This window comes from Prionailurus viverrinus, chromosome F2 (genome assembly GCF_022837055.1).
Source record: "Prionailurus viverrinus isolate Anna chromosome F2, UM_Priviv_1.0, whole genome shotgun sequence".
NCBI lineage: Eukaryota > Metazoa > Chordata > Mammalia > Carnivora > Felidae > Prionailurus > Prionailurus viverrinus.
The window spans coordinates 3,757,974-3,781,250 of NC_062578.1; the positions used below are offsets into that span (position 1 = coordinate 3,757,974).

The 23,277-nt window shown below is 38.4% G+C and overlaps 1 protein-coding gene across 2 annotated transcripts in view; it reads left to right on the top strand.

Annotated features, from left to right (window-relative positions):
• Positions 1-23,277, top strand: part of SNTG1 (syntrophin gamma 1) — a 340,050-nt gene that overhangs the window by 283,279 nt on the left and 33,494 nt on the right. For both annotated transcript variants that reach the window (XM_047842783.1, XM_047842784.1), the window contains exons 14-15: positions 1,740-1,892; positions 5,796-5,888. In XM_047842783.1, the coding sequence (XP_047698739.1) occupies positions 1,740-1,892; positions 5,796-5,888 (246 nt within the window). The remainder of the gene's footprint in view (positions 1-1,739; positions 1,893-5,795; positions 5,889-23,277) is intronic.

Consider the following 23,277-nt stretch of genomic DNA (forward strand, 5'->3'; position numbering starts at 1 on the left):
TTACGTTAAAGTCCAGAATTCATGACCTGTCTCAGCAATGGCTCTCGACCTCTCTTTCACCTGCTGTCTGGATTTCTGGAATGCCATTGAAGCTGTTGCTTCAATGCCTGTGCCAATACCAATACCTTGCCAATACCTTGGTTAAAGGCCTCTTCCTGCCCATCAACCTTCAATCTTCCACGTGTCTTTCAGCCACTGCTTAAAATTTACATCCTAGAGGATATTTTCCTGACTCACCAATCCACTTTGGTGTGAACTGCATTCCTACTCTCCATAACAGCACTTATAAGGATCCGTCCCGACCTATTTACTTGTAGAGTAATTTACTTAATATCTGTCTTTGTCACTCCAGTAGACATTGTAAATGCCGAATGATGGGGGAAAAAAAGTACCTTACAATAGCTTATCACTGGACTATGTTTTTGAAGATATGTTTTCATTTTTTTCACCTTAAGATAGTATAAGAAAATCAGTAAATACAAAGAGAATGTAACTTTCTTTAAGCTCCTGAGCATCTCCTGGCAGCAGTTATCAAAGCTAAATTCTACAACCAGAAGCAACTGCTGTTCATTCACTCTCCTCTCATATTTTAAGCATCCAAATAGGAAAAAAAAGAAAACTGAGTTTATTGATAAGATAGTTACTAGTTTGAAAACACTCGCCAGAGCAGAGAATTCCTTCTAACATTTGTGAGTGTTTAATGATACGTTTATATAGTTATGTATAAGAAATGGTGAAAGACCCCAGTGACTACACTTTGGCCATTTTCAGCACACTCCACATGTAATTCAGAGGCCATATCTGACATATTGCTTGGGAATACCCTATTTCATCAATTCTTAACCGCATTTTCTTTTAATATCTCTGAAACTGACATACACATCGATAGGTGAACACAGTTGAAAACGTCTAACAAGACCAAGAAATTGCCACGTCACAGTCTTCTTGACTTAATAAAATATAGTTACATAAGTAAGGTAAATATGTATTTTTTAAAAGCGATCCATTTTTTTTAGACAACCTAGACTCATTGTTTCCATTTCTCATGTAGATATGGTTATGTGGCTTTAAGGGCTAAAGAAATCAACTCAACAGAAAATGTCCTGCTTGCTTACCTTTCTAAATTTGCAAACCTACCGATAAGCATTAACTTCATCGTCTCGACAGCTCTGTAAGGGAAAAAGAAATGAGGGTTGTGTGTCATCACTTTGTACAGTCTAAACTGAACTCATGTGTTAAATTCTTTGCAAGTTATCTGGCTGGTAAGCATAGAAGCCAGCCATCCTCACTTCTGTTTCATGCGATGCTTCAGTGTTGATAACGAGGAGGAATACATTAGTTGTGGACTTTGAGGTGTGGAGTTTAGGCTGCTATGACCATTTTTAAAGCTTATTTATTTTTGACAGAGAGGGAGAGAGAGACAGAGCATGAGTAGGGGAGGGGCAGAGAGAGGGAGACACAGAATGTGAAGCAAGCTCCAGGCTCTGAGCCATCAGCACAGAGCCCGATGTGGGGCTCGAACTCTCAGACTGCGCGATCACGACCTGAGCCGAGGTCGGACGCTTAACTGACTGAGCCACCCAGGCGCCCCTGCTATGACCATTTTTAAGGAAGATGTAGTGTCATCCGTATGACCTTGGCGTCTCCACCGTGCATTAGTCAACATTGATTCGAGGTATGGCCATGTCAGCAATATGGATTGATGTATGCCAGCCTGTGTAACTCCAGGTTTCCATCAGGACAGTGACCTGCTGGACCAGCGGAAACACTGCTTCACTGTGCAGTCTGAGTCTGGAGAAGACCTCTACTTCTCCGTGGAGTTGGACTCTGACCTCGCCCAGTGGGAACGAGCCTTCCAAACAGCAACCTTTCTGGAAGTGGAACGGATACAGGTGAGAGCCTGGGAAATTTTAGGACCCGTGAGTCCCAACAATGAATGACTGCTCCCCTAGAGTTTAAATATCAGATAGAAAATGCTGTGACTTTTCTTAATTTTTGACAAAGCCACCTCCTCTTCTTCATCGTGACCATTAGCCTGAATGGTTTCATTCACTCCCAATGCTCTTTCTTTCTAGAAATAATTTCCTTCATCTCTACCCTTCAAAACCACACAGGGATCTTGAGACATGTTTTCAGAGGTCACGTCATCGTGAAGATTTTCCTGATTTCCAGCCCGTTCTGCTCATTACCACTATTCCCACAACAGTCCCGTTCAAACCCGTCCCACATGTGCACAGCAATATCACTTTTCTGTGTGTGTGCTTGTCTGTTTTCCTAGGTCTGCTCACACTCTATCTTGTATTGGGGTGACGTATGCTTGCCATTCCCCACACTAACTTACAGGTTGCTTGGGATTATTTTATTCATTTACCAACTGGATACAGTGCCTTTTGTACATCACAAGTATTCAGCAGATATTTATTAAGCTGTATTTCTTAAGTGTGAAGTTATATCTAGATCAAACTTCATAGAGCCTTCAGCCCCTACGATTCATGGGACCATGAGATAGAAGAACCTCCCAAATACGGGTCCTGTGGCTGAGGTCTGACAGAAACCAAGGTCAAAACTGAGCAATTGTGATGTGCTCGCCACATGCAAATGGGCCCATAGAGCCAGGACCTAAATAGACACACGGACACTTAATTTCGAAAACAAATCTCTAATTATGAGAATATGGCACTGACTCTCCTGGAATGCTTGCCTATATTAGGAGACTTGGTTGCATATTTTTGCAACACGTTGAGCTGATCTGTAACATGTATTAATTTCCTTTATTTCTGACTATAACCTTCTATATTGAACATATCAGTTTGCACTAGTGTGACATGACAATCAGGGGAAAAGGCCAGGGAGAAGACTCAAATTTCACTTGTTTCATTGCTCAGTTGACCCTTTCTAACAGCTCTGCTGATCTGCACGTCTCTTAAAATATTAATGTAACTGAGGAATATTGTTTAAATAAGTTAGCTATATAGAACCTCAATTCAATACATAGTTTAATATCAAAAACGGATAGATGAAAAACCTTCTACATTATTTTATTTCAAGTGTCAACACCTAAGACCATTTTGAGCACTAAAATATGTTGGTCGAATAGGAGCTGACGTTTTTATTATTCATAATGATACTTTTAAGCTTCCCTAATTGTCATTTTCCCAGAATATTACACTTCACTTGCAAACAACTACATGGACATTATCTATCTAATGGTCTCAATTCAAGATTTCATTTTAAGTCCCCTGGTGTTTAGAAGTGAGATAACATTATGATGTTTTGATGTAATGTAATACTGTTTTTTTGTTTTGTTTTGTTTTGTTTTGTTTTGTTTTTGGTTCTGGGCTGCATATTCTCTAAGGTAATGTCCTGAGCAATGCATTTCTTTGCACCGTCTCACTATACCATTCACTTGCACATAGCAAGTGAAAAGTAAAATATTTAATGCTTTGAAACGCCTGGGGGGCTCAGTTGGTTGAGAGTCCCACTTCAGCTCAGGTCATGATCTCATGGTTCCTGAGTTCGAGCCCTGCATTGGGCTCTGTGATGACAGCTTAGAGCCTGGAAGCCTGCTTCGGATTCTTCTCCCTCTCTCTCTCTGCCCCTCCCCCACTCTCTCCCTCTCTCCTCTCTCAAAAATGAATAAACATTCAAAAAAAAAAATTAGCACCTTGTTAGCTTTTGTTAGCCCCCAAATGGGGCTCTATCCCATGATCCTGAGATCATGACCTGAGCTGAAATCAAGAGTTAGATGCTCAGGTGCCCTTAAAATGGAACTTTTAATGAAAGAGCATGTGACTTACAAAATTGATTTTCTTTAATTATTATTACATGTTTTATCCAGGTATAGACATTTAGCTGTCATCCAAAAGGACATATTAAAAATATTTTATGTGTGATATATGTTCAAATATTGTGTAATAATATATAATTGTGTAAAAATCTTTCAAATGTTGCAAATTACACCTGAAAAGTATAATTTTCCACTTTTTTCTAAGTATAATTCAATTTTCATTATAAAATAAATAGAAGTTAAACAATAAATCAAGTGTTATGTTATTAAAACATTAATTATATTCATTATATATATTTATTAAAAGATTATAAATTATAGAATTAAACTTTAGCGAGTCTCAATTTATATATCTGTTTCAAATTAATGGTTATTGATGAATTGGTTCTATTCGTAATTTTGAACTTAATGAGATAAATTTTCATGTTCTGTACTGAAGGTGTTTTCACCTGACATATTCTTTTATAGCAATTGAAAATAGAGAACAATTATGTCTAAATTAGAGGGAATGAGATAGCCTTGAACATTTCTTTTTAAAGATATTTTAAATGTTTATTTTTGAGAGAGAGAGAGAGAGAGAGAAAGACAGAGCATGAGCAGGGGAGGGGCAGAGAGAGAGGGAGACACAGATCTGAAGCAGGCTCCAGGCTCCAAGCTGTCCCCACAGAGCCCGACGTGGGCCTCGAACTCAGGAACCGTGAGATCATGACCTGAAGTGGGATGCTTGACTGACTGAGCCACCCAGGTGCCCCAAACATTTCTTAATATTGATAGTGGTTTTAAAGAAGTGGTGATGGGTGGATATAAGCACGGAAGATGCCCATGCATTAAACAAAATTACACCCAAAACTGAACTTACGAGGCCCATTAAGTTTGTTTTCTGAGCTGGTTTTTGAAAAATTCAACTGTGAAGGAATAATTTGGCATAGTTGTAGCTTTCCTATGCAAATTGGACTTAAAGCTATGAATATAGATTTTTGGTGAAGTCAACTTGATGCATTTAGCCATCTTATCGTCAGAATCTGATTCATTTAATATACTTTTATATACAGTATTATAAAACAAATATCATGTAAATATTGGTATTGAAAATTTGCTTGAGATAGGTTTCTGTCTCTCTCTTCCTTTCTCTCTTCCTCCTTGTTTGTGAATTATGAGTAGTTTTCTTCATTTGAACATCCCAGTACAGTTTGTAATTAAATGAAAAATACAGGTGGCCTCTGGACATAAAAATGCATCCTGTGGCACATAAGTTCCAAGTTTTCATTTCATATTTGTTACTGTTAAATGTCAGTATCTTTATTTTATTCGTCTTCCAAAATATTTATATAAGTAACATTATAATTTAATCTCATCTTTGTGTAAAAAGTCCTGGTGATTTTGGAAGAATCGGTAGGTTTATACAAATAAGAAACAAGGGGTGAATGTCTTTGGGAAATAGCTTGTACCACACGGATGAACATTATATGACAGACTCTTAAGACAATGATGTTCTTACACGCTTTGCCTTGGTTCCTGAATCCGTGTTCGTGTGCCTGCGAGTTCTGCTTTAATAATATCCAAGAAATTGGTAGGCCAACAATTGAATTAATACCTTAACCTTTAATAATTCACTTTTGGCTTAATGAAAATGCAATGATGTGTAGCTTTAGAATGTAGCAACGTAACGTAATCTTGCCTACACCTAAACACTTTTATACCGGTTTTATTGCCGATACGGCAAAGGGTGTCAGTGCAGCCCTAGGTAAAAGCGTGTTCAGATAGCACAGGATTGGAAACTCGGCCCCTCGTACCCCTTGGCAGGTGAAAAGCTGTTCGGCTTCAGTTTTATTAACACTAAGGTGTCAATAATACTATGCTCCTCGTACAGTTATTGCTGATACTACGTTAGCTATTGTATAAACAACTTATTATAGGAGCTGTCAAAGAGTCTTTGATGAATGCTGGCTATTAATAATGGTACTGGGTCAATCACATGAAAAGTAACAGTGTTTTCTGTTCTGTCTAGTGCAAGACGTATGCATGTGTGCTAGAAAGTCATCTAATGGGACTCACGATCGACTTTAGCACAGGATTTATCTGCTTTGATGGTGCAACAAAGGTAATGTGCTCAAGTCAGCTCCAAGAAATGTGCTGCAGGCATTGTAATTTAAGAATGATTGAAATGGCCTCCAACTCCTGTCAGTATTTTAATTGATGACCACGGATCTTGTTTAAGATCCTCATTTTTGTTCATAGAAGATAAATCATGCTTTATTCTGATTATAGAGAAACAAGTGTGAATTTAATAAGACAAACATGTTTCCATAAAACATTATAACTATATAAAGTGGATATACATGTGTAATACATATACATCATATTTTATAGTATATATTATATATATTCTTCTTACTAAAGATATAGCCCTTGAGGGGAAATTTTTCCCCCAAACACAACTTTTTTAAACAAACTGTTTCTTTATTATTTTTCTACATCAACATCTCCAATATCCAAATGGGGAAAACCTTTTTTTTTTTTAGTTTACTTTTATAGGTAACATGTTAGAATCATAGTGTGGAGGAATTTGGGGGGTTAGAGTTTCTAGCCAGGGAGAAGATGCTTGTCACCCTGTCTTGACTTAGCAAGGTCTTGTATTGTCTAATTGGGTGCCTTTTCCACGAAGGATCTTTCTTTCTTTAATTTTTCCACACGGTGATGCGTAGTGAATGGTGAAGGGCATCCTTCACAGTTAGTCGTATCAAAACACCCCTAAAACACAATTGACCCCTTACCCACCACTAATCTTTTCCCAGTGCTAGAGTCCCTAGGACTGTGGTCCCCAGGAGGGGGAACCCCCTCCCCACAGAGGACATCTTTTCCCTCTCATGACACATCAATTTCTAAGGTCCCCTCCACTTCCTCCATTATCAAAGTATGGCCTAAGAAGTAAACCGATATATTCCTTCCCGATAATTTTAAGGATTCATGAGTAATCCCTTCCTGGGAAACTTGTATTTTACCTAAAAATTAACGGGTGTACAGAATGTCAAGAAACAGATGTAAAGAAAACAAGACAGTGATGTACATGTGTGAGGAAGGCAGCACTCGGAAAGTGGGAGGATTTGGACCTTGGGGAAGATGGGGGTCCGGGCTGCAGTCCTGTAGCCCAAGCCAAGTATGGTGCAGGTGGGTGTATGGACTTCTTAGGATTTTTCAGGACCCAGCAATCTAGATTGTCACACAAAAGCTCACATTATTTAAGGACAGCCAATTTTTTTTTGACAGAGTGAAAGTAAGTAGTACACCCACGCTGGTCAGATTTCACTGTCCGGGCGTTGCCTTTGCCTAATGCTGAAAGGTTACTTCTCTAATTATGGAACTGTAGGTGCTGTGGCTCTTTTTATTTTATTTTTTAACTTTTTTTTTAACATTTACTTATTTTTGAGAGACAGAGACAGAGCATGAGCAGGGGAGGGGGAGGGAGAGAGGGAGACACAGAATCGGAAGCAGGCTCCGGGCTCCCAGCTGTCAGCACAGAGCCTGATGTGGGGCTCGAACCCACAAACCGTGAGATCATGACCTGAGCCAAGTCAGACGCCCAACCAACTGAGCCACCCAGGCGCCCTGCCATGGCTCTTTTGATGGCTCTCAGATGAGGCTGCCATGAACTTTTCCTGTGACTAAAGATTTTCTTTTGAATAAAACCTTCAACTCGGGGTAGGCTCCCGAGTATTAAATTAATTTAACACGTTTACTGAATTAATTATTACTCAAACTCAGAAGTATTAAACTAATGTAATAAATAACTTTAAAAATGATTAAAGTTCAAAAAAAGCTCAAGTGTGATTTTACAAAGAAAATATTATAGCCACAATTGTCCCTAAACTCTTATGAGGAAGATGAAAGTCTCACACCTTGTAAATGAGAGGGAAGGAAATCAAATCCATCTGAACACATATCTGAAAGTCTGAATCTGTTTTGACTTTTTTCTTTAAGGCTAGTATAATCCAAATCCACGTCAAGGTCCACTAAGGGTCTCTTGGTGTGGTAAGGGAGAAAATCCATGTGTTTCTACACATGTCAAGGTATTCCCACATGGGAAGGAATGAGGAGTCGAGACCATAAGCAAATTGTCATGATGCCATCTAGGGCACACCATCTAGTAAGAATGAGATTTTACTCAGTGCAAGCTTGATGCAGGAAAAACCAAAGGCTTTGGGGAGTAGTAATCACCCTCTTTCCATTTTCTGACTGTTACCAGAAGTTCTGAACCTCAAGGCCATCTGAGAATTGGGAGGGAGGGAAAGAGTCTGTCTGCTTATGATGAGCAGAGTATTCATCGCAGAAACTGTGACACTTGCACAGCAATAGGGAGCTATTCATAATTATGTCAGGACAGCAGACATAAGCCAGGAGAGTCCTGACAAAGCACGGGGCTGTCCTTACTGCAGGAAGGTGGCCTCCCCCCATGGAATGAGCCCCAAAGTTATTTTTAAATACAAAAAGAAAAAAAAAAGAAGGATAATTGCTACATCTTCATTAAAACGTGTTTGTTCTAGTAGTTTATTAAAATAATTAAATGATGTTAAGTTATTTTCTCTACTTGATATGCCTGTGGAAAAAATCCTTAAGAACATATGTCCAGCAGATTTTTTTAAATGTTTGGGTTCGAGAAGGCCATGACAACAATACTACTGATACCCTCTAGCTGTTCACATTTTGTCTACATCTTGCTCAGCCTTGCAGTGACAGTGGAAGCAAACCAAAGGTCTTATGATAAAGCACAGATACCAGGAAAGGGAAGGACGGTGTTCTAAGCGGTTAATTGAGCTCCGTGTGGAGCAAGTTCCACACTGTTAGTACAGGGGCAAAGGGGAGATTTGCTGCATTAATACATAAAAAAGCAACCATATTTATCATTTCTTACAAGACATTTTTTAAAAATAAAATAAACAACATTGAAAAAATTCGTTAGAAGACTGGATCAGAGATTCTCGTAGTAAGAGAATAGAGTCACCGTGACCTTCGTCTACCCTAGACTGCTACGGGTTTGGAAGCAGTGAGGTCTGGGAATGTCAAGCTCATTCTCACTGCTTGTCCCTTGGGCATGAATGTCCCTGGGGAAAACCTTCTCCCTGGAGTTTCCGGACCGGAAGGTACAAAACACACTGAATAGTATAGTACTCCCCACACTTCCGTTTACATTGGCAACATGATAGGAGGTTATACATTCTTTTGTTTCCCTTAGTATTGCTGGGGAGAGTCCCTCTTAGAAACTATTGCCATATAACAGCTCCGGTTGTTTTCTGTAATCTTCCTCCTTATTAAAATGTAGCCTTTTCAGTGTTAGACAAGGTTTTCTCACTACTATGTCAAAATATGATGTTGCAATACTAATATGGTTCCCATAGCTAAAAGTATAGATTTGTTGCCATTATATCCCTTTAAACATGCACATATGCATTAATCATTTGTATCCATTAATGAATTTCCTATATAAACAGAGCCCTTAGTAGTAACATTAAGTGGTTAACTGGATACTAACTGTCTATTGAAAGATAACAGGAGGATGTAAATATCAGTCTTGGGTGCTCTAGGAAAGCTTTCTAGATATTGAGACACCAAGGGTAAAATCATCCAGACAAATCTGTAAGGAAGAACATTGAATTTGAGGTCAGACGAGACGAGAGATCAAGTTTCAGGTAGCCAAGAACCAGATTATGAAAGGCATCGTAGTAAAGAATTTACATCTGATTGTAAGAACAGAAGGACCTTTGAAGGGTTTGAGACACAGGAAGGAAATGATCAGAAGTGTTTTTGGCCGCACAAACCCAGTAGAACAGTGGATGACTGAGATGGAGAAAACCTGGGCCATCCGAGATTCCAAATTCTCAAAATCTGTCCTCCTCTGGGCATCCCCCACCCTATGACGTTCCAGAGAAAACAGCATGCATGGTAAACAAGGTCAAACACGCCGTTACAAGTTGAGGGTGAAAATGATCAGTGTATGCACAGAAGAGATATTCAATATCATGAAAGATAAGTTACAAGGAAGGAAATGGAGAAAATGCTAGAGGTGAAAACCGGGTCCCCTGATGACGGTCCACGATGTTTCACCAAAATCTGATTTTAACTATGGAAAGCTCATTTTAGCGGAGGTATCCAGATGGCATTGATTGGATGGAGGCAAGACTGAATCACAGGGCATTAATGGAATTAATTTTTGCTTCCCGTTGGTAATTTAGAAGAACAACTTTCAAACTTTTCTTTTTAACCATGAAATTTTGTAAAAATAAAAAAAAATGAAGAAGGGTTAGTTTTATCTGTGTCAGATAGCACTTAGCTCTAATGGTTAAAATGAAGTTGAAGGTATTGGATCCTACACCTCAGACCTCCCCCTCTGCCCTTGTGTTGCAGCCCAATGGTATAAGCCAACCTCAAAGCCTCCATTGGCTATAACTGGAGCTCATCCCATGTAAATGTCCATTGCAATGTGTGCAACACTGTAAATCCTGACTCTTACCCTGGGGGAAAAGTAAAAGACAATATTACTCATATTACTGTTTTCCAGACAGTCCCCGAAGCCATTAGTTCCCTAAAATTGTTGCTGATAGTTTTTTAAAACATGCTTTAATAGTTGACCTTGAGAAATTCTAGGATAACATACTTAAAAGGCTTCTTTACCACAGGATATCTAGGAGTCAGTACTAACAGCATATTAAAAACATTTTTGAAATAATGATTGGCTAACAGATCTATGCAGATAACTATGAAATAAAAAGGTAACATTTTTGAAGAATTGACTCTGTCATATGTTAGAAGCTACTATAGTGATTTTATGTTTTCTTTTGTACTCAATACTAATTTTCATTGATTATAGATTGGAAACGTTATCTGGAGGAAATCTGTAAAACCCATACATGTGCACGGTGAACTGCATTTTAGGAACTTATATTCTGTGGAGTAAAAGACACCGTCACCCTAACTGAAATCACATCCTTCATGGTTTTGAGATGTTCTGTATAAAATTAGAGGACTTTGTCTCCTGAAATAATCGTGCTTCAGAGTTAAATTCATCGTTAACATACTGATTCATGAAGTATCTTAATCTGCTTAATCCATTTGTAACTTTAAGTAGATGCTGATTTCTACAGTGTCTAAGGTAAAATTTGGAAGGAAGTTGACATGACCTATATTTACACTTTTCATTTTCAAGATATGGGTTGGGTAAGTTGAAGGTCATTAATTATCAGGAGCTTTGAGCTACTGTTTCTCCTAAAGATCGAGGATCTTCATGCACACACGCATTTCCTCATATGTTTGACTTTTCCTAAAAAGCATTTAATAATTATAACATAACTATCATATGAATCCCATAGGATGACCTCTCAAAATGGAATTCAACTTTATTTCTTTTATTTTATGCTATTTTTTCCTATAATATTTCAACTATTTCACATCAAAGGTTGACACTAAAAATCCAAAAAGAAAGTTTGAAATTATTTAAATGAATGTTTTCTAGAAATGTCTCCTACATAAGTGGGAATCTTAAATATACATATGTTATGATGTAGTTACAATGATTTTCACATAAACCTTAGCATTTTTCCTTTTTACAATATTTTTCAGTCATTTTTCTTCTCCAGTTGTGTAACTTATAGCCCCCAAACATGGACAAAGACATCAAATTCTATTTCATGGAATTTTTACATTCTTCTTCAGATAAATTATTTCTTCTTTGCTTTTAGGAGAATGAAGAACATTGCATTTATTGCAAAACAAACTCAGACATTTAGGGAAACAATCCATCAGGTAATTTTTTTTAACCCTCAAGCATTTCAAAGATAGCCCTAAAGTAAAATGTTTGAAAGACAAATATTAACCCAAGTTTTCATGCCATTATGTCAGCTAAATGTAACAGAATAGTAAAATCCTGGATTTTTTAAATTCATTTCTTGCAATATAAGGACATTATAAAGTAATGCGGAAACTAATACATGCTTTATTGCCTGTATTTATAATTCAAAGCATATAAAGAACAAAAGCAGGTAAGAGTAAAAAATTCTTTGGCTAATATGCTTTATATACTTTTTCCATTTTCTATCTTTTTTCCCCCGTCTTCCTCAGCCTCTTAAAAATTTTAAATTCTAATTCCTTTCTGGGCCTTTTGATATATTTTATTTTTTCTGGATAATTTTTTTTTCATTATTAAGAATATCTGCCTTAAAATTTTCTCATTCTATCTTAGGTTGTCTTTTCTTCAATCATCAGTTTTGGTTTTTATGAAATTTTTTACTATAATGTATTAACCTCTGAAACTACCACATAGGATACGGGAATAATAGTAATAGCTATGTGTCTGTCTTGCAGCATTATTCTAAAAGTAAGTGAGATAGGTTTTTGAAAAAGAAAGACATGGTAAACTGTCAAATATGAAGTATAGATTCTGACGTCCTCAAGCATTAATCCGACCAGCCCATCTTTCGGTGGGTTTTGTCTCAACCATAGATCCTGCCTTTTCATCTAATCCCAGGAATCCATCATGTTTCCCCCCTTCTCTTTCAGATTTCTCAGAACTCATTAATGAGCTGCCTCTGTCCCCTGGCCCTTAACACCTTCAGGACCTTTGCAAATCGCATGGATGCTCTAGCCTACTTTCTAGAATAGAAATGCGAATGACATCTTTTCCATATGATTATTGCAAAGTTTGCATGAATGGATGTGGGGAGGGTTGCATAGTGAGGGTTGCCTAAGAGCTGTCCGCCTACGTTTCTTTCCCACTGCCGGGTAGTTGTGAGGACGGCAGGGCACCCGCACCGACCACACCTTGCTCCTTCCTGTGCTGCCATCCCCAACACGCCATGGTGTTTTTCGAATTCTGGATCAATCAACACGTTTGTCTGCTACAATCCAGTCCTTGTGGGTCTCTGCTTTCGTGAAGGTCTTTGTTCCGGAGAAGGAGAAGATTGACATTAAGCGAGTAATCCTGAGGGTTGTGGTTCTCAGCGAAAGGAGTTCAGGGTGGCATGTAACTAGGTTAAGGGCCCATGGGTGGCACTTGGAGAAAATTACATTTCGCCCCAAAATTCCTAGGTCATGAGCGGCTAGCCAGGCCCACGCTGGAGGCAGATGAAGCAGCATGTGTGAACACCTGAGAGGTCAGATGATGGGCAGGATCAGAGGGCAGGAGCAGGAGAGTGGGAGCATGAGAGCCGTGGTCAAAAGTGGCTAGGCCCCCCGCCCCGTAAGGAGCCATGGCCTTTACAGCAAAGGTCTGACACTCCCGTCGGTTAACCACGGCCACAGACACACGACGACGGCCGTGATTTTGTTTTTCCTCTGTTTTCTCACGCGTTTGTGTGGGATCGGACGAGCGATCTGCACAGGGCTCCTTTGCGAGTCTGCACTTGGGGTGGTGGGCAGAGGAGAACCAACCGGAGCATGCCCCTGCTGCCGGGGCAATCACAAAATTCCACTGGCCCAAGCGCGAGGCTGCGACCAAGTTAAAGGGCAGGTCCCCCGGGGCCACGGTGGGAGAGCACCTCAGAGGTACACTGCAATAATCCTGGCTACCGGGATGAGGCAGATGGGGGCTGAGATGCCCGGAGCGCCAAGGGCCGTGGAAAGCCACTAAGATCTTGTCTTAGTAACAGGAGGCAAGCCATGATGACTCCGGCCCCCTTGTGGTGCTTTGGAGAGAAAGGACAAGCTGAGGTTGGGAGGGAAGGGGTTAGAAGAGGTGTAGACTAGGAGGCTTTGAGAATGCAGAGTGGCCAGGAATTCGTAATAAAGATACACAGGAGTGCTTAGGGAGAGAAGATATAGCTAAGTACAACACCAGAGTTTCTGACCTGAGCGAGGGCGTGGGAAAAAAGAAATATACTGGAAAAGGAGCAGATTTGCAGGACATCCGTTGCATTATTTTCATGAAAGTAGCTCTGCAGAAGTCACCGAGGAGTTACTATGTTCATTGTAAAAATGAGAAGGATGCTATCTTACTTTTCCATTAGTTAAGTGACTTTTCTAAGTTTCTTGGGAAAACACCCTCCCGTGTAGTGTGATATACCATAGGACCCAGATACTATAAATACTGTATCAGAAACTTAAAATTCCAGGGTGTAGTTCTGATGGCTTTTCCCTATACTATGCAATGCTGCGCAACTGGTTTTACTCATCTCAGAATGCCTTGTATCCCAAGAGACTTCTTGGTGTCTAATACAAACACATCTCTGGCAGGCAGGTTTCATTTACCAATCAACTGAGATATGAAATTATTCCAAACTCATCAGGCTCTAAAACTGACGCTCTGGCTGGGATCCCCCATATATCCCACCCTGTGTAGACCCGTTCAAAACTTTACATTCACATATGCCCTCATATGTAATTCCAACTCTTTTCAACTGCTTGCCAAATGGTATGGTCTTTTTACCTAAATCGAAATGTTGCAGTGCAAAAAAAGATGATGATGTATCCCGGGGTAATTCATTATGTGGCCACTTTAATGAATGCAGTAGTTTCCCAAGTGATGCCTTGACATTTGAGTCAAAAGGAAACTATCAGAATTAGAATTTTAAGAAACTTAATAAAACTGAAAAAGAGGTAAACTGTCAATTTCTAGAAATACAAATGTCCTTGAATTTTGGGGATTTTTTTTTTAATCAGGCTCAGGGAGAGAAAAAACAAATAATGGATTCATACCAATAAAGTTCATAATTAAATTTTAGAAATCAAATTAGTTAATGTGAAGGATGGTGTTGCCTCAAAAATAAAGATATGCCGATACTTATGTATTAATTTAGCAGGTCTTTAATAACATGCTTCATCTCTGTCAGAGGAGGAACTTGCAGTCAACCTGGAGACGAAACAGAAATGCTGATTACACGGCACAGACACAGTGGCTTGGATGCAACATCTCAGGAAACTCATTTCTTTTTCTCTCTATAGCTGTTACTATCCGTTGAGCTGGCAGCTGACTGTGCGCACATGTTAAAAAGAAACAACTAGAAAAGAGTTGATTTGCATAGAGGATTGGTAATATGAACTCAAAGTATGGCTGAATTTTATTATGTGGCCAGAAAACAACAACAATAACAAGCCAAAACCCTAAGGATCTGAGAAATTCATACCCACAAGACCAAAATTTCTTGCCAGTTCTTATTATGCACATGACATACAAGGTTTCTCAAAAGAAAATTAGTATGTTAATAATAACAAACAGCCACATCATGTCCACGTATAGGTGGAAACATGTTAGCGCATTCTTTCTCACATATATTTTGATTAGTCTTTTGTAACATTTGTCATGGATGTGATTAAAATAAGTACTCTGTGTATATCAGTTGATGACTTTAAGCTATTCTAAAGTGACTCACAAAGTCTGAATTTTAAAAACACGTTTTCTGGTTTTTAAATTGTTTTTACTTCTCCCTAGATTTCCCTGTAGGTAGAGTCCGTTTGAGGGGAATAAATTTAAATGAAATACGTTTGATAGACTAACTCTGAGCTTGATTGGGCTGTTTTACCCAGTCTTTAATTTAGGCAGCTGGCCTGATAATGAATTTCTGTGCTGTTAACTATAGCTCAGGTATACGTCTTGATCTCTAAGGCTGCATGTTAAACACATCTCAACACAGTCTGCCCAACACTGAACTTGGTGTCCATTTTGGTATGACTCTTCTGCATTCCATTCTTAGTTATCAAAAGAAGCCTGAATTGTCTTCTCCCCTCCTGTCTCTTCGTCAACAACTCCTCCTGAATGAATCTAGATGAGGTTTGCTAACTGAGTTGGGTCATTCCTTCTCACTTGGGTTTCTGCAATATCACCCACATCGTCCTTTTAGATTTATTTATTGGACAGACTCTTTTTATGCGTTAACTCTGCCTTGACCACAGGTAGACGCTAGGTATCCAAACAGGGATGCGGTCCCTCCTCTCAAGAAATCTACAGTTAAATGAAAACACATCTGGAACTGGGTACTTTCAGATACTGTGGCAAGAAGCGAGGGCCTTATAAAAGACATAGATTTGCATCACCCTTTGGTCCATCTCTCACACCATTGCCAGATTAATTGTACTTCAAAAATGCAAATTCAGCCATGTCTCCAGTTTCTCCTGTTAAATTACTTTAGTGGCTTCCTACTGCCTTTAGACACCATTTGTTAGCATAGTATAGAAGCCTCTTAATGCTCTGGTTTCTGCCTGTAATCTAGCATTATCTCCTGCATCCTACCCCCCCCGCCCCCGCCCCAGCATTTGGAGGCTCAGCCATATTCCACGCTTTTACACATAACACCCCCACAATTTACATTCACCCCCAAGTGCGAATCTTCATCCAGAAAGCCTTCTTTCACCCGTCTGATTTAGATGTCCCTTCTTGAAAAGCAGAGAATTGTAGGTGTACCCCAGCACAGCACCTAACATAATGTATTACAATTAAGTCGGGTGGAGATATTAACTGTAATTTCTGATCCAGACTCAAGCACAGTTCAAAGACACAGAAGTAATTCAAAGACTAGTAATGAGTATATCGATGAATATGATATCACCTAAAGAAATAAATGAAAGGCATAAGCTTTCATCTAATTCTGTGATCTTTCGAATTTGCTCTTTTGATCCCTCTGTCATCACCATTCAAACTTACAAAATTTTAACATTCGTATGGCGTTGAAGTAAAAATGTAATTAGGCCCCAAGACACATTTAATTAAGATAAATTTTACACGCATGAAGAACAAAGGGGAAGTGTAAAGGTGTGTAAAGGAAAATAGTTTTCAAGACGTTTCTTCTGGTTTTCCACCAAATATGATTGCTAGCACACCCACAAAAAGGAGAAGGGAAGAGCCTCTTTGAAACATTAAAAGTTGTTGTGAATTAATTTCAGGGTTGGGGAGGGTGGATAGATTGAAGGCAAGAGGCGATACGTATGCTTGGGCTTCTTGCCAAAGTGGAAGACTTATGCAAAATGGGAATAAGGCCGAGTGGAAGGTTTGATTTACTGCCGAACTTGAAGGCCCATCAAGACAATTGGCAAGGAAACAAAGAACGTATGTGTGGTTATTGGTGGGCAAACATGAATTAAATGTCAAGGGCCAGGTGTTCGGTGTTCTAGGAAGAGTCCAATTATATCCTGCTTTCAAAGCCTTTTTGTTGTAATATATATGTAGGTTGTTCTTTCTGGTGTTTTTGCCCCCCATCTGGTAAAATATTCTACTTCTATTTCTCATAAGATAGATGACATGATGTTTACATTACCTTTTTAGGTAGAAGTTGTTTCCGTTCTTTTAAAGAGGGATTTTTCTGTGGGGCATGAAAAATCAATGCTGGCAAACTGTGAACAGATACGGAGACTAAGAAAGTTTGTGTTTGAGATGGTTTTGCCTTTTTTGGTTCAACATGTAAGTTTTTCACTGTCATGTGCATAGCTTCATTTTCCATTTATATGTAACCACTGAATTATATTTTTGAATAGTTTGCTTCTAAGACATTCTTGGTGCTATACAAATGGGAATTCATTCACTAACCTGAGTCACTTGGTTGTATCCCTCAAGGAATTACACAAATGTCGAAAGTTCTTTAGATCACTAACATTCCCCAACTCTAAGCCAATTCGAGCAATGGGTCTTAAACAGATGAGTAGCTTACAGAAAGCTTTCAACTTTGCACCGGTGCCGACCCAGCAGAGTCACCTCCAAAGGCTGAGCCCAGAGCCTTGGTGTAGGCCTCTTGTTATGGATGGGATTGCAGGGGCTCAAAAGAAAAAAAGAAAAAGGGGAGGGGGCGCTTATCAGTTGTGCTACGGGGGCGGTTGGCCAATGCAGGAGGCAAGCAAGATTACCAAGCCAAAAGCATGCGAGGGGAATATCCAGCCTCGGACATCTGGCTGGCCCCTTTCATCTTGCTTTCACCAGCTTTCCTTCTTAAGCACACTTATGTTTGAGAAAATCAGTACTTTCCTGGGTTTAGTGTTTCACACCGGGTGGCGCTCTAGGTCTCTCTTCTATTTTCAGACAAGAGTCAGGCACTTGCAGTGAAAGTTCATTTATAGTTTGTCATACTCAGTAACTGGGTCCATGACTTTTTCAGTTAGCCACATAATCATAGAAGATCAAAGATGCAGCTTGGGATAAAAGCAGGAATATGGAGCGTGGAGAATGACGTAGTTCGGTTTGATTCGCACTTACTAGCTGTGAAATATTATGATTGTTTATGCTGTTTCTTTAATCGTATGACCTGGAAAGTGGAAATACTGTAGCTATTGCATAACTCCTGGAGGGATTAGAAGAAATGCATGAAAGAGCTTACCTAGAACAGTTCTATGCTCATTGTAATAGTATGTCCATGGAAGGACAACAACAGACACGCAGAATGCTTCCCAGGCACTCAACAAAGTATTTTTATATTACTTATGGTCCGTTCACATGTTTACCCATCAAGTGACTCAGTGTCAGGAAGGAATGATAGATTACATGCTACATGCCTCATTATCTTCACGTGAAATATTTTGCTTGATGATAGAGCCACATTTCATGTCCAGTCATCGTTTGTAGGTGCATTTTATAAGGATTACACGCTGGTTTGAGAACAATGACCTTAAATTATAAACCCCAAATGGACTGGACCAGAGGTTTTTAGCATTTATGTTTGCCTGCACTGTTTTTAAAAAATGTGTTAATTATAAAGAGTATCTCAAAGGCAAATGATTTTTGTTCTGCAGAGTTTCTTTTTCATAATCTTTAATTGTGATAATACTTTGGTCATTAAGATTTTACTATATGTTTTCATACTACTTGCTTTTTGTTTTGACTGTCTTCAATGACTTTATTATCACTACAATATTGAAAATGCTGTGATTCAATGTGTTGTTCTTTCTTCGTGCATGTAGTAACTTTACTCGCAACTTTTAGGCACTTAAAAATATTTAAGCATATCTTCAAAATGCCACATACATTTTACATTTATCATCCCATGTAATCAAAGAATATGTTGAGTTAAACACTGTTTTTGACTATCAAAAACAAATGTTTTAATAAATCAAGAAGGCATTTCAGATCTCTTATTGCAATATTTAAATTCATTAAACATTTTATTTTATAGTGCTATTTTATTTTAAATGTATTCCATGGGGAAAACTACCTGGTTAAACTAAGTTAAATGAGTTTCATTTCTGAAAATATCCTCAGACTTTATTGTGCTAATGAACCTCACCAAATGTACTTGACCATGTTTGACCTTTTTCTCCAGGAGCAGGTAGAAGCATTCATCCATGGAAAGACTTGGGCAAGTGAAAATCTAGTCTGTGATTATTTATACTGAAGTCTTGGGGTCAAATTCCACACTTGGAAAATATTCAGAAACTTCTTTATATATTGCTAGTGGTGTTTGGTTTTGTTCTGCTTTTTCTTTTTCTTACCCCTTTTGCACTTGATCTCCATCAGTTTCAACGGATGAAGCTTCCAGCTGGTGGCAAGAATTTCCCAACCCCAAATAGGCCCTTTGGTTAAAGTTGTCTGGATAAGACAGAGATCATGGCTTGCCAAATCCAGCGACATTATTGATCTCTGGTTGTTAAAATGTTGCCTGCTCTAACATTGGAAATTCCACATTCTTAAATAAAATTCTCATTTGAGTCTGTTTTCCCCGACTTTCCGATGCCATGACAACCACATAAGAGGGAAGAGAAGGAAGATTTTTCTTCTTTAACGTTGATTCTGCCTTGATGCATGTATTTCACAAAAGTTAGGCCCATCGTGTCCTGCATACCAGCTACTCTGTTAAAAGTAAAACTCAGACCAACTACTTGCAGGATGCTCACAGACTACAGTTAGGTCTAAGAAGGAAATCAGCAAGGTATTGTGAAACGGAAGACCTCAGAAGGGCTGTTTAATAGTTTGAAAGGAAAAGACTCTTGGAGGCATTAATATTTCTAGAAGACCTAGATGGTAAGAATGGAACTGCTATGAAATTCGTTGGGGGAAAAATTTCAATCATAAAATAAGTAAGACCTCTATCTATTCAGATTGCTGTCTAGAAACCCTACAGACCTCCCACTCATCTTCTTTTTCCTGTGCGTCTTTTATGTACTACCATCTAGAATTTCCTATTTTCCACTGACCCCTCTGACAAATTCCCTGACCGTTTTAGTCTTCTCAGATACCAGGAGACAAGTTGCAGCATGCAGGAAGGTACACCAACTGGGAAATAATGAATACTTCTCACCACATAACACCTGCAGATACAAGTTGTCCTTGTTAGACCCCCTGTCCAAGTGCCCTAACTTTATCAGCAGGGACCCTGCACGTGCCATTTGTGCTGACCAGGAAAACACTCTGGTGTGATATTCCCCTATCAGCCAGTATTTCAATACAGCAGTACTCTGGAAAGGAGGGTGGTGTAATGATAAGCCTGGCTTTCTCTGTTGAGTGTGGATCTGTGGAGGGGGCTGTGTCGCCTATTGAGGGGGCAGAGTTGGATGGAAACATTACACAGCATGACAAAAAATATTGTCATTTCAGCGGTTTTGAAACAAATGAAAAATAATGAATAAACATGTCTCTGAAAGGGTCTAAGCACTCACAGTCAAAAATTCTCCCCATCCTCACTAGTTCCATGTGATTCTTCCATTATTCACTCCCCCTTTTGCTCTGACTCTAGGGCCATGACACATCAAAGCTTTATGCAGATAAGAGGAAGAAACACAAGGAAGTCATAGGAGCAGAGAGGGAGGATGTTTTCCAGACCCGATAGAACTAGAACCAGGAGTCAAATCATTATGACATTTACTGGGACATGTTTTCTCACAATGCAATGTACTTTGTGACTTGTGTTTAAGATCAAGTAACTTTTTAATTTTAAAACTAAATATAAAGTTTTTTTTTGTTTGTTTGTTTGTTTTTTTCATAGAAGACTACAGACGGGTCCGGAAGGCAGTCTTTGTCTTCTGAAAGCTCTCACCTCTACTTTCATATTCTCCCAGAATCATCACGATTATTGCTACCTGTGTTCGGAGGTCTTCTCACGTCAAAATTTGCCACATTCCACTGTTCTATTGCAAAAACTCTACTAAACTAATTTTAACTAATAGGAAAACAACCCTGCTATTTACAAAGCAATTGCATCACATTATCATCTCATCCATTATCACAGTCACCCGTTAAGTAGGATAGTGAGCTATTGCTACTTCTACTTTCGATAGAATGTTCTCATGCTCCGATTAATTAAGAATCTTGTCCCAGGTCATGTAACTTATAACTAGGGCATAAAGTTTGGGTTACATTTCAATACTTATGCCTCTTAGGTCAGGATTTGTCTTTATTTCAGTACATTGCCTCCAAAATGCATTACCTTTTCTGAGATATAGGCATTATAATAGGAAAAAAATCTTTTTTTTAATTCTTTTTTTAATGCTTATTTATTTTGGAGAGAGAGAAAGAGAAAGAGACAGAGCACAAGAGACAGAGGGAGACACAGAATCCAAAGCAGGCTCCAGGCTCCGCTCTGTCAGCACAGAGACCGATGTGGGGCTGGAACTCACAAACCGTGAGATCATGACCTGAGTGAAAGTTGGACGTTTAGTCTACTGAGCCATCCAGTTGCCCCATATAATAGGGAAAAGATCTTAATATCTTACTGGTAATGGAAATTAAGTCAGTATATGGAGAAGAGGGCACCAAAAATAAGTGATCAAAGAGGAGGGGTTATAATCCTCATCTCATTCCTAGTTGGCAACTAGTGATTATTACCCTGTGAATATAATGTATATATACATATATATTCACATATATATGTATATTAATATATATATATATATATATGCATATATATGTGTGTGTGTATACATATATCTTCCAGAATAAAAAATTGGAGACAAAAATTTCACCTATTTTTTAAAGTTTTATTGTGACATCATGCTAGCTCATTTTTCCAACAAAATTCTGCTTGTATTTTATAGAGAACTTATCACTGCATTTTGGTTTACTTTCTGTCCTGATTGGAAAGGTCTTGAGGCAAAGAACAACCGCTCCTGTCATTCTTCACTAGCATCTTCTTCCTAAGAACATCAAAGTCTGTTAAACAACCACAAGCAATTCCACTCTCCATACACATCTCACCAACACCATCCTCTCTTGGTCCGCCATAGAGCCAGCTACAAGGAACCCACTGTTGTACACACCATAGCGATATAAATAACATGTTATAAAACACAGTGATGTCTACTCATCATTAATATTCTTAACATAGTGGCCATCATGCTTATCAGAAGCTTAAAAATGAAATATTGGCATAAGAAATAAGATCGCCAAAGAGTTCTTTGCCAAAGAGTTCTTTTTGGGCCTTTTTGGGCCTATGAAACTTTTATTGGTAATATTTTCGGATTCAGATTCCTCCAAATTGGCCTTAATGAATTTCTATGAGGATTACCAATTCCCAAAATAACAAAGTTACTGCATTAGCTTTTGTTTGTTTAATATTTACAAACATTTATTGAATGCTACTTTCCAGGTGCCATGTTAAGTGTTTTAAGTGCATGCTTTATTCTGCTACCGATTTACTTTTGTTGTTGTTGAAGTGTGGTGGACATACAACATTATATAAGTTTTAGGATCACGGCATTGTGATCCAACATTTGTATACATTAGGGGGTAATTACCATGATAAATCAGGCTATCATCTGTCACAGAAGTTGTTATGATATTAACTTAGTATCATTACCTCTTAATTGACAAATCTTTCGGTTGTTCCTTATTAGACTCATTGACTACTTTATTCATCTTTGGAGCATCCTACTCACAGCCAACGATTCATGCTCCATATTCTAACAAGTTTCCAAACCTCCTTCATGTGTCTAAATGCCTTTTTTTACCCAGAATAACTTTGTCACTCTGTTTAAAATAATGAGCTTCTAACGTCTGTTTGACCTCTTGAAAGGCCACCTAGTTGAAATAGTAACTTCCTATTTTACACTACAATGACTTCATATGACATATGATTTCAAAGTTATTTGAAATTATAATGTGAGAATATGAAAGCTGTTAGTGTTACGGGTAAACAAGCTAAAAATAAAGTTGCTGATCTAATAGTAAGTTAACACCTGGACCTGAGCTACATAAGATGCTATAGTTTGGCAGACATTTTCCCTCTAGGCTTTTATGAGCTCCTTTGCTTTAATATGATTATCTCATCTATGATTAATATAAAGGATATTTCATGTCCCTACCATTCGTTACCATTATATTTTTTGCATTTTTCTATGCAAATATAGAAAAATGAGCATTATTTTAATGCGAAATGTTTAGAATTTCCATTTTTGATATTTACTAATAACGTGTTTCACACTTTCCTTTGTTTTTCATATATCGTATTTCCTTACAGTTAGTTTTTAGAAATGGGATTTCTGGATCAAATAATATTAATATTTTTAAGGCTTAAAATAAATAATAAAATTACTGTCTTAAAGAATTCTGTTGCTAGAAATTTTATGCAAATATTTGTTTCAATATAACCTTGCTAGCT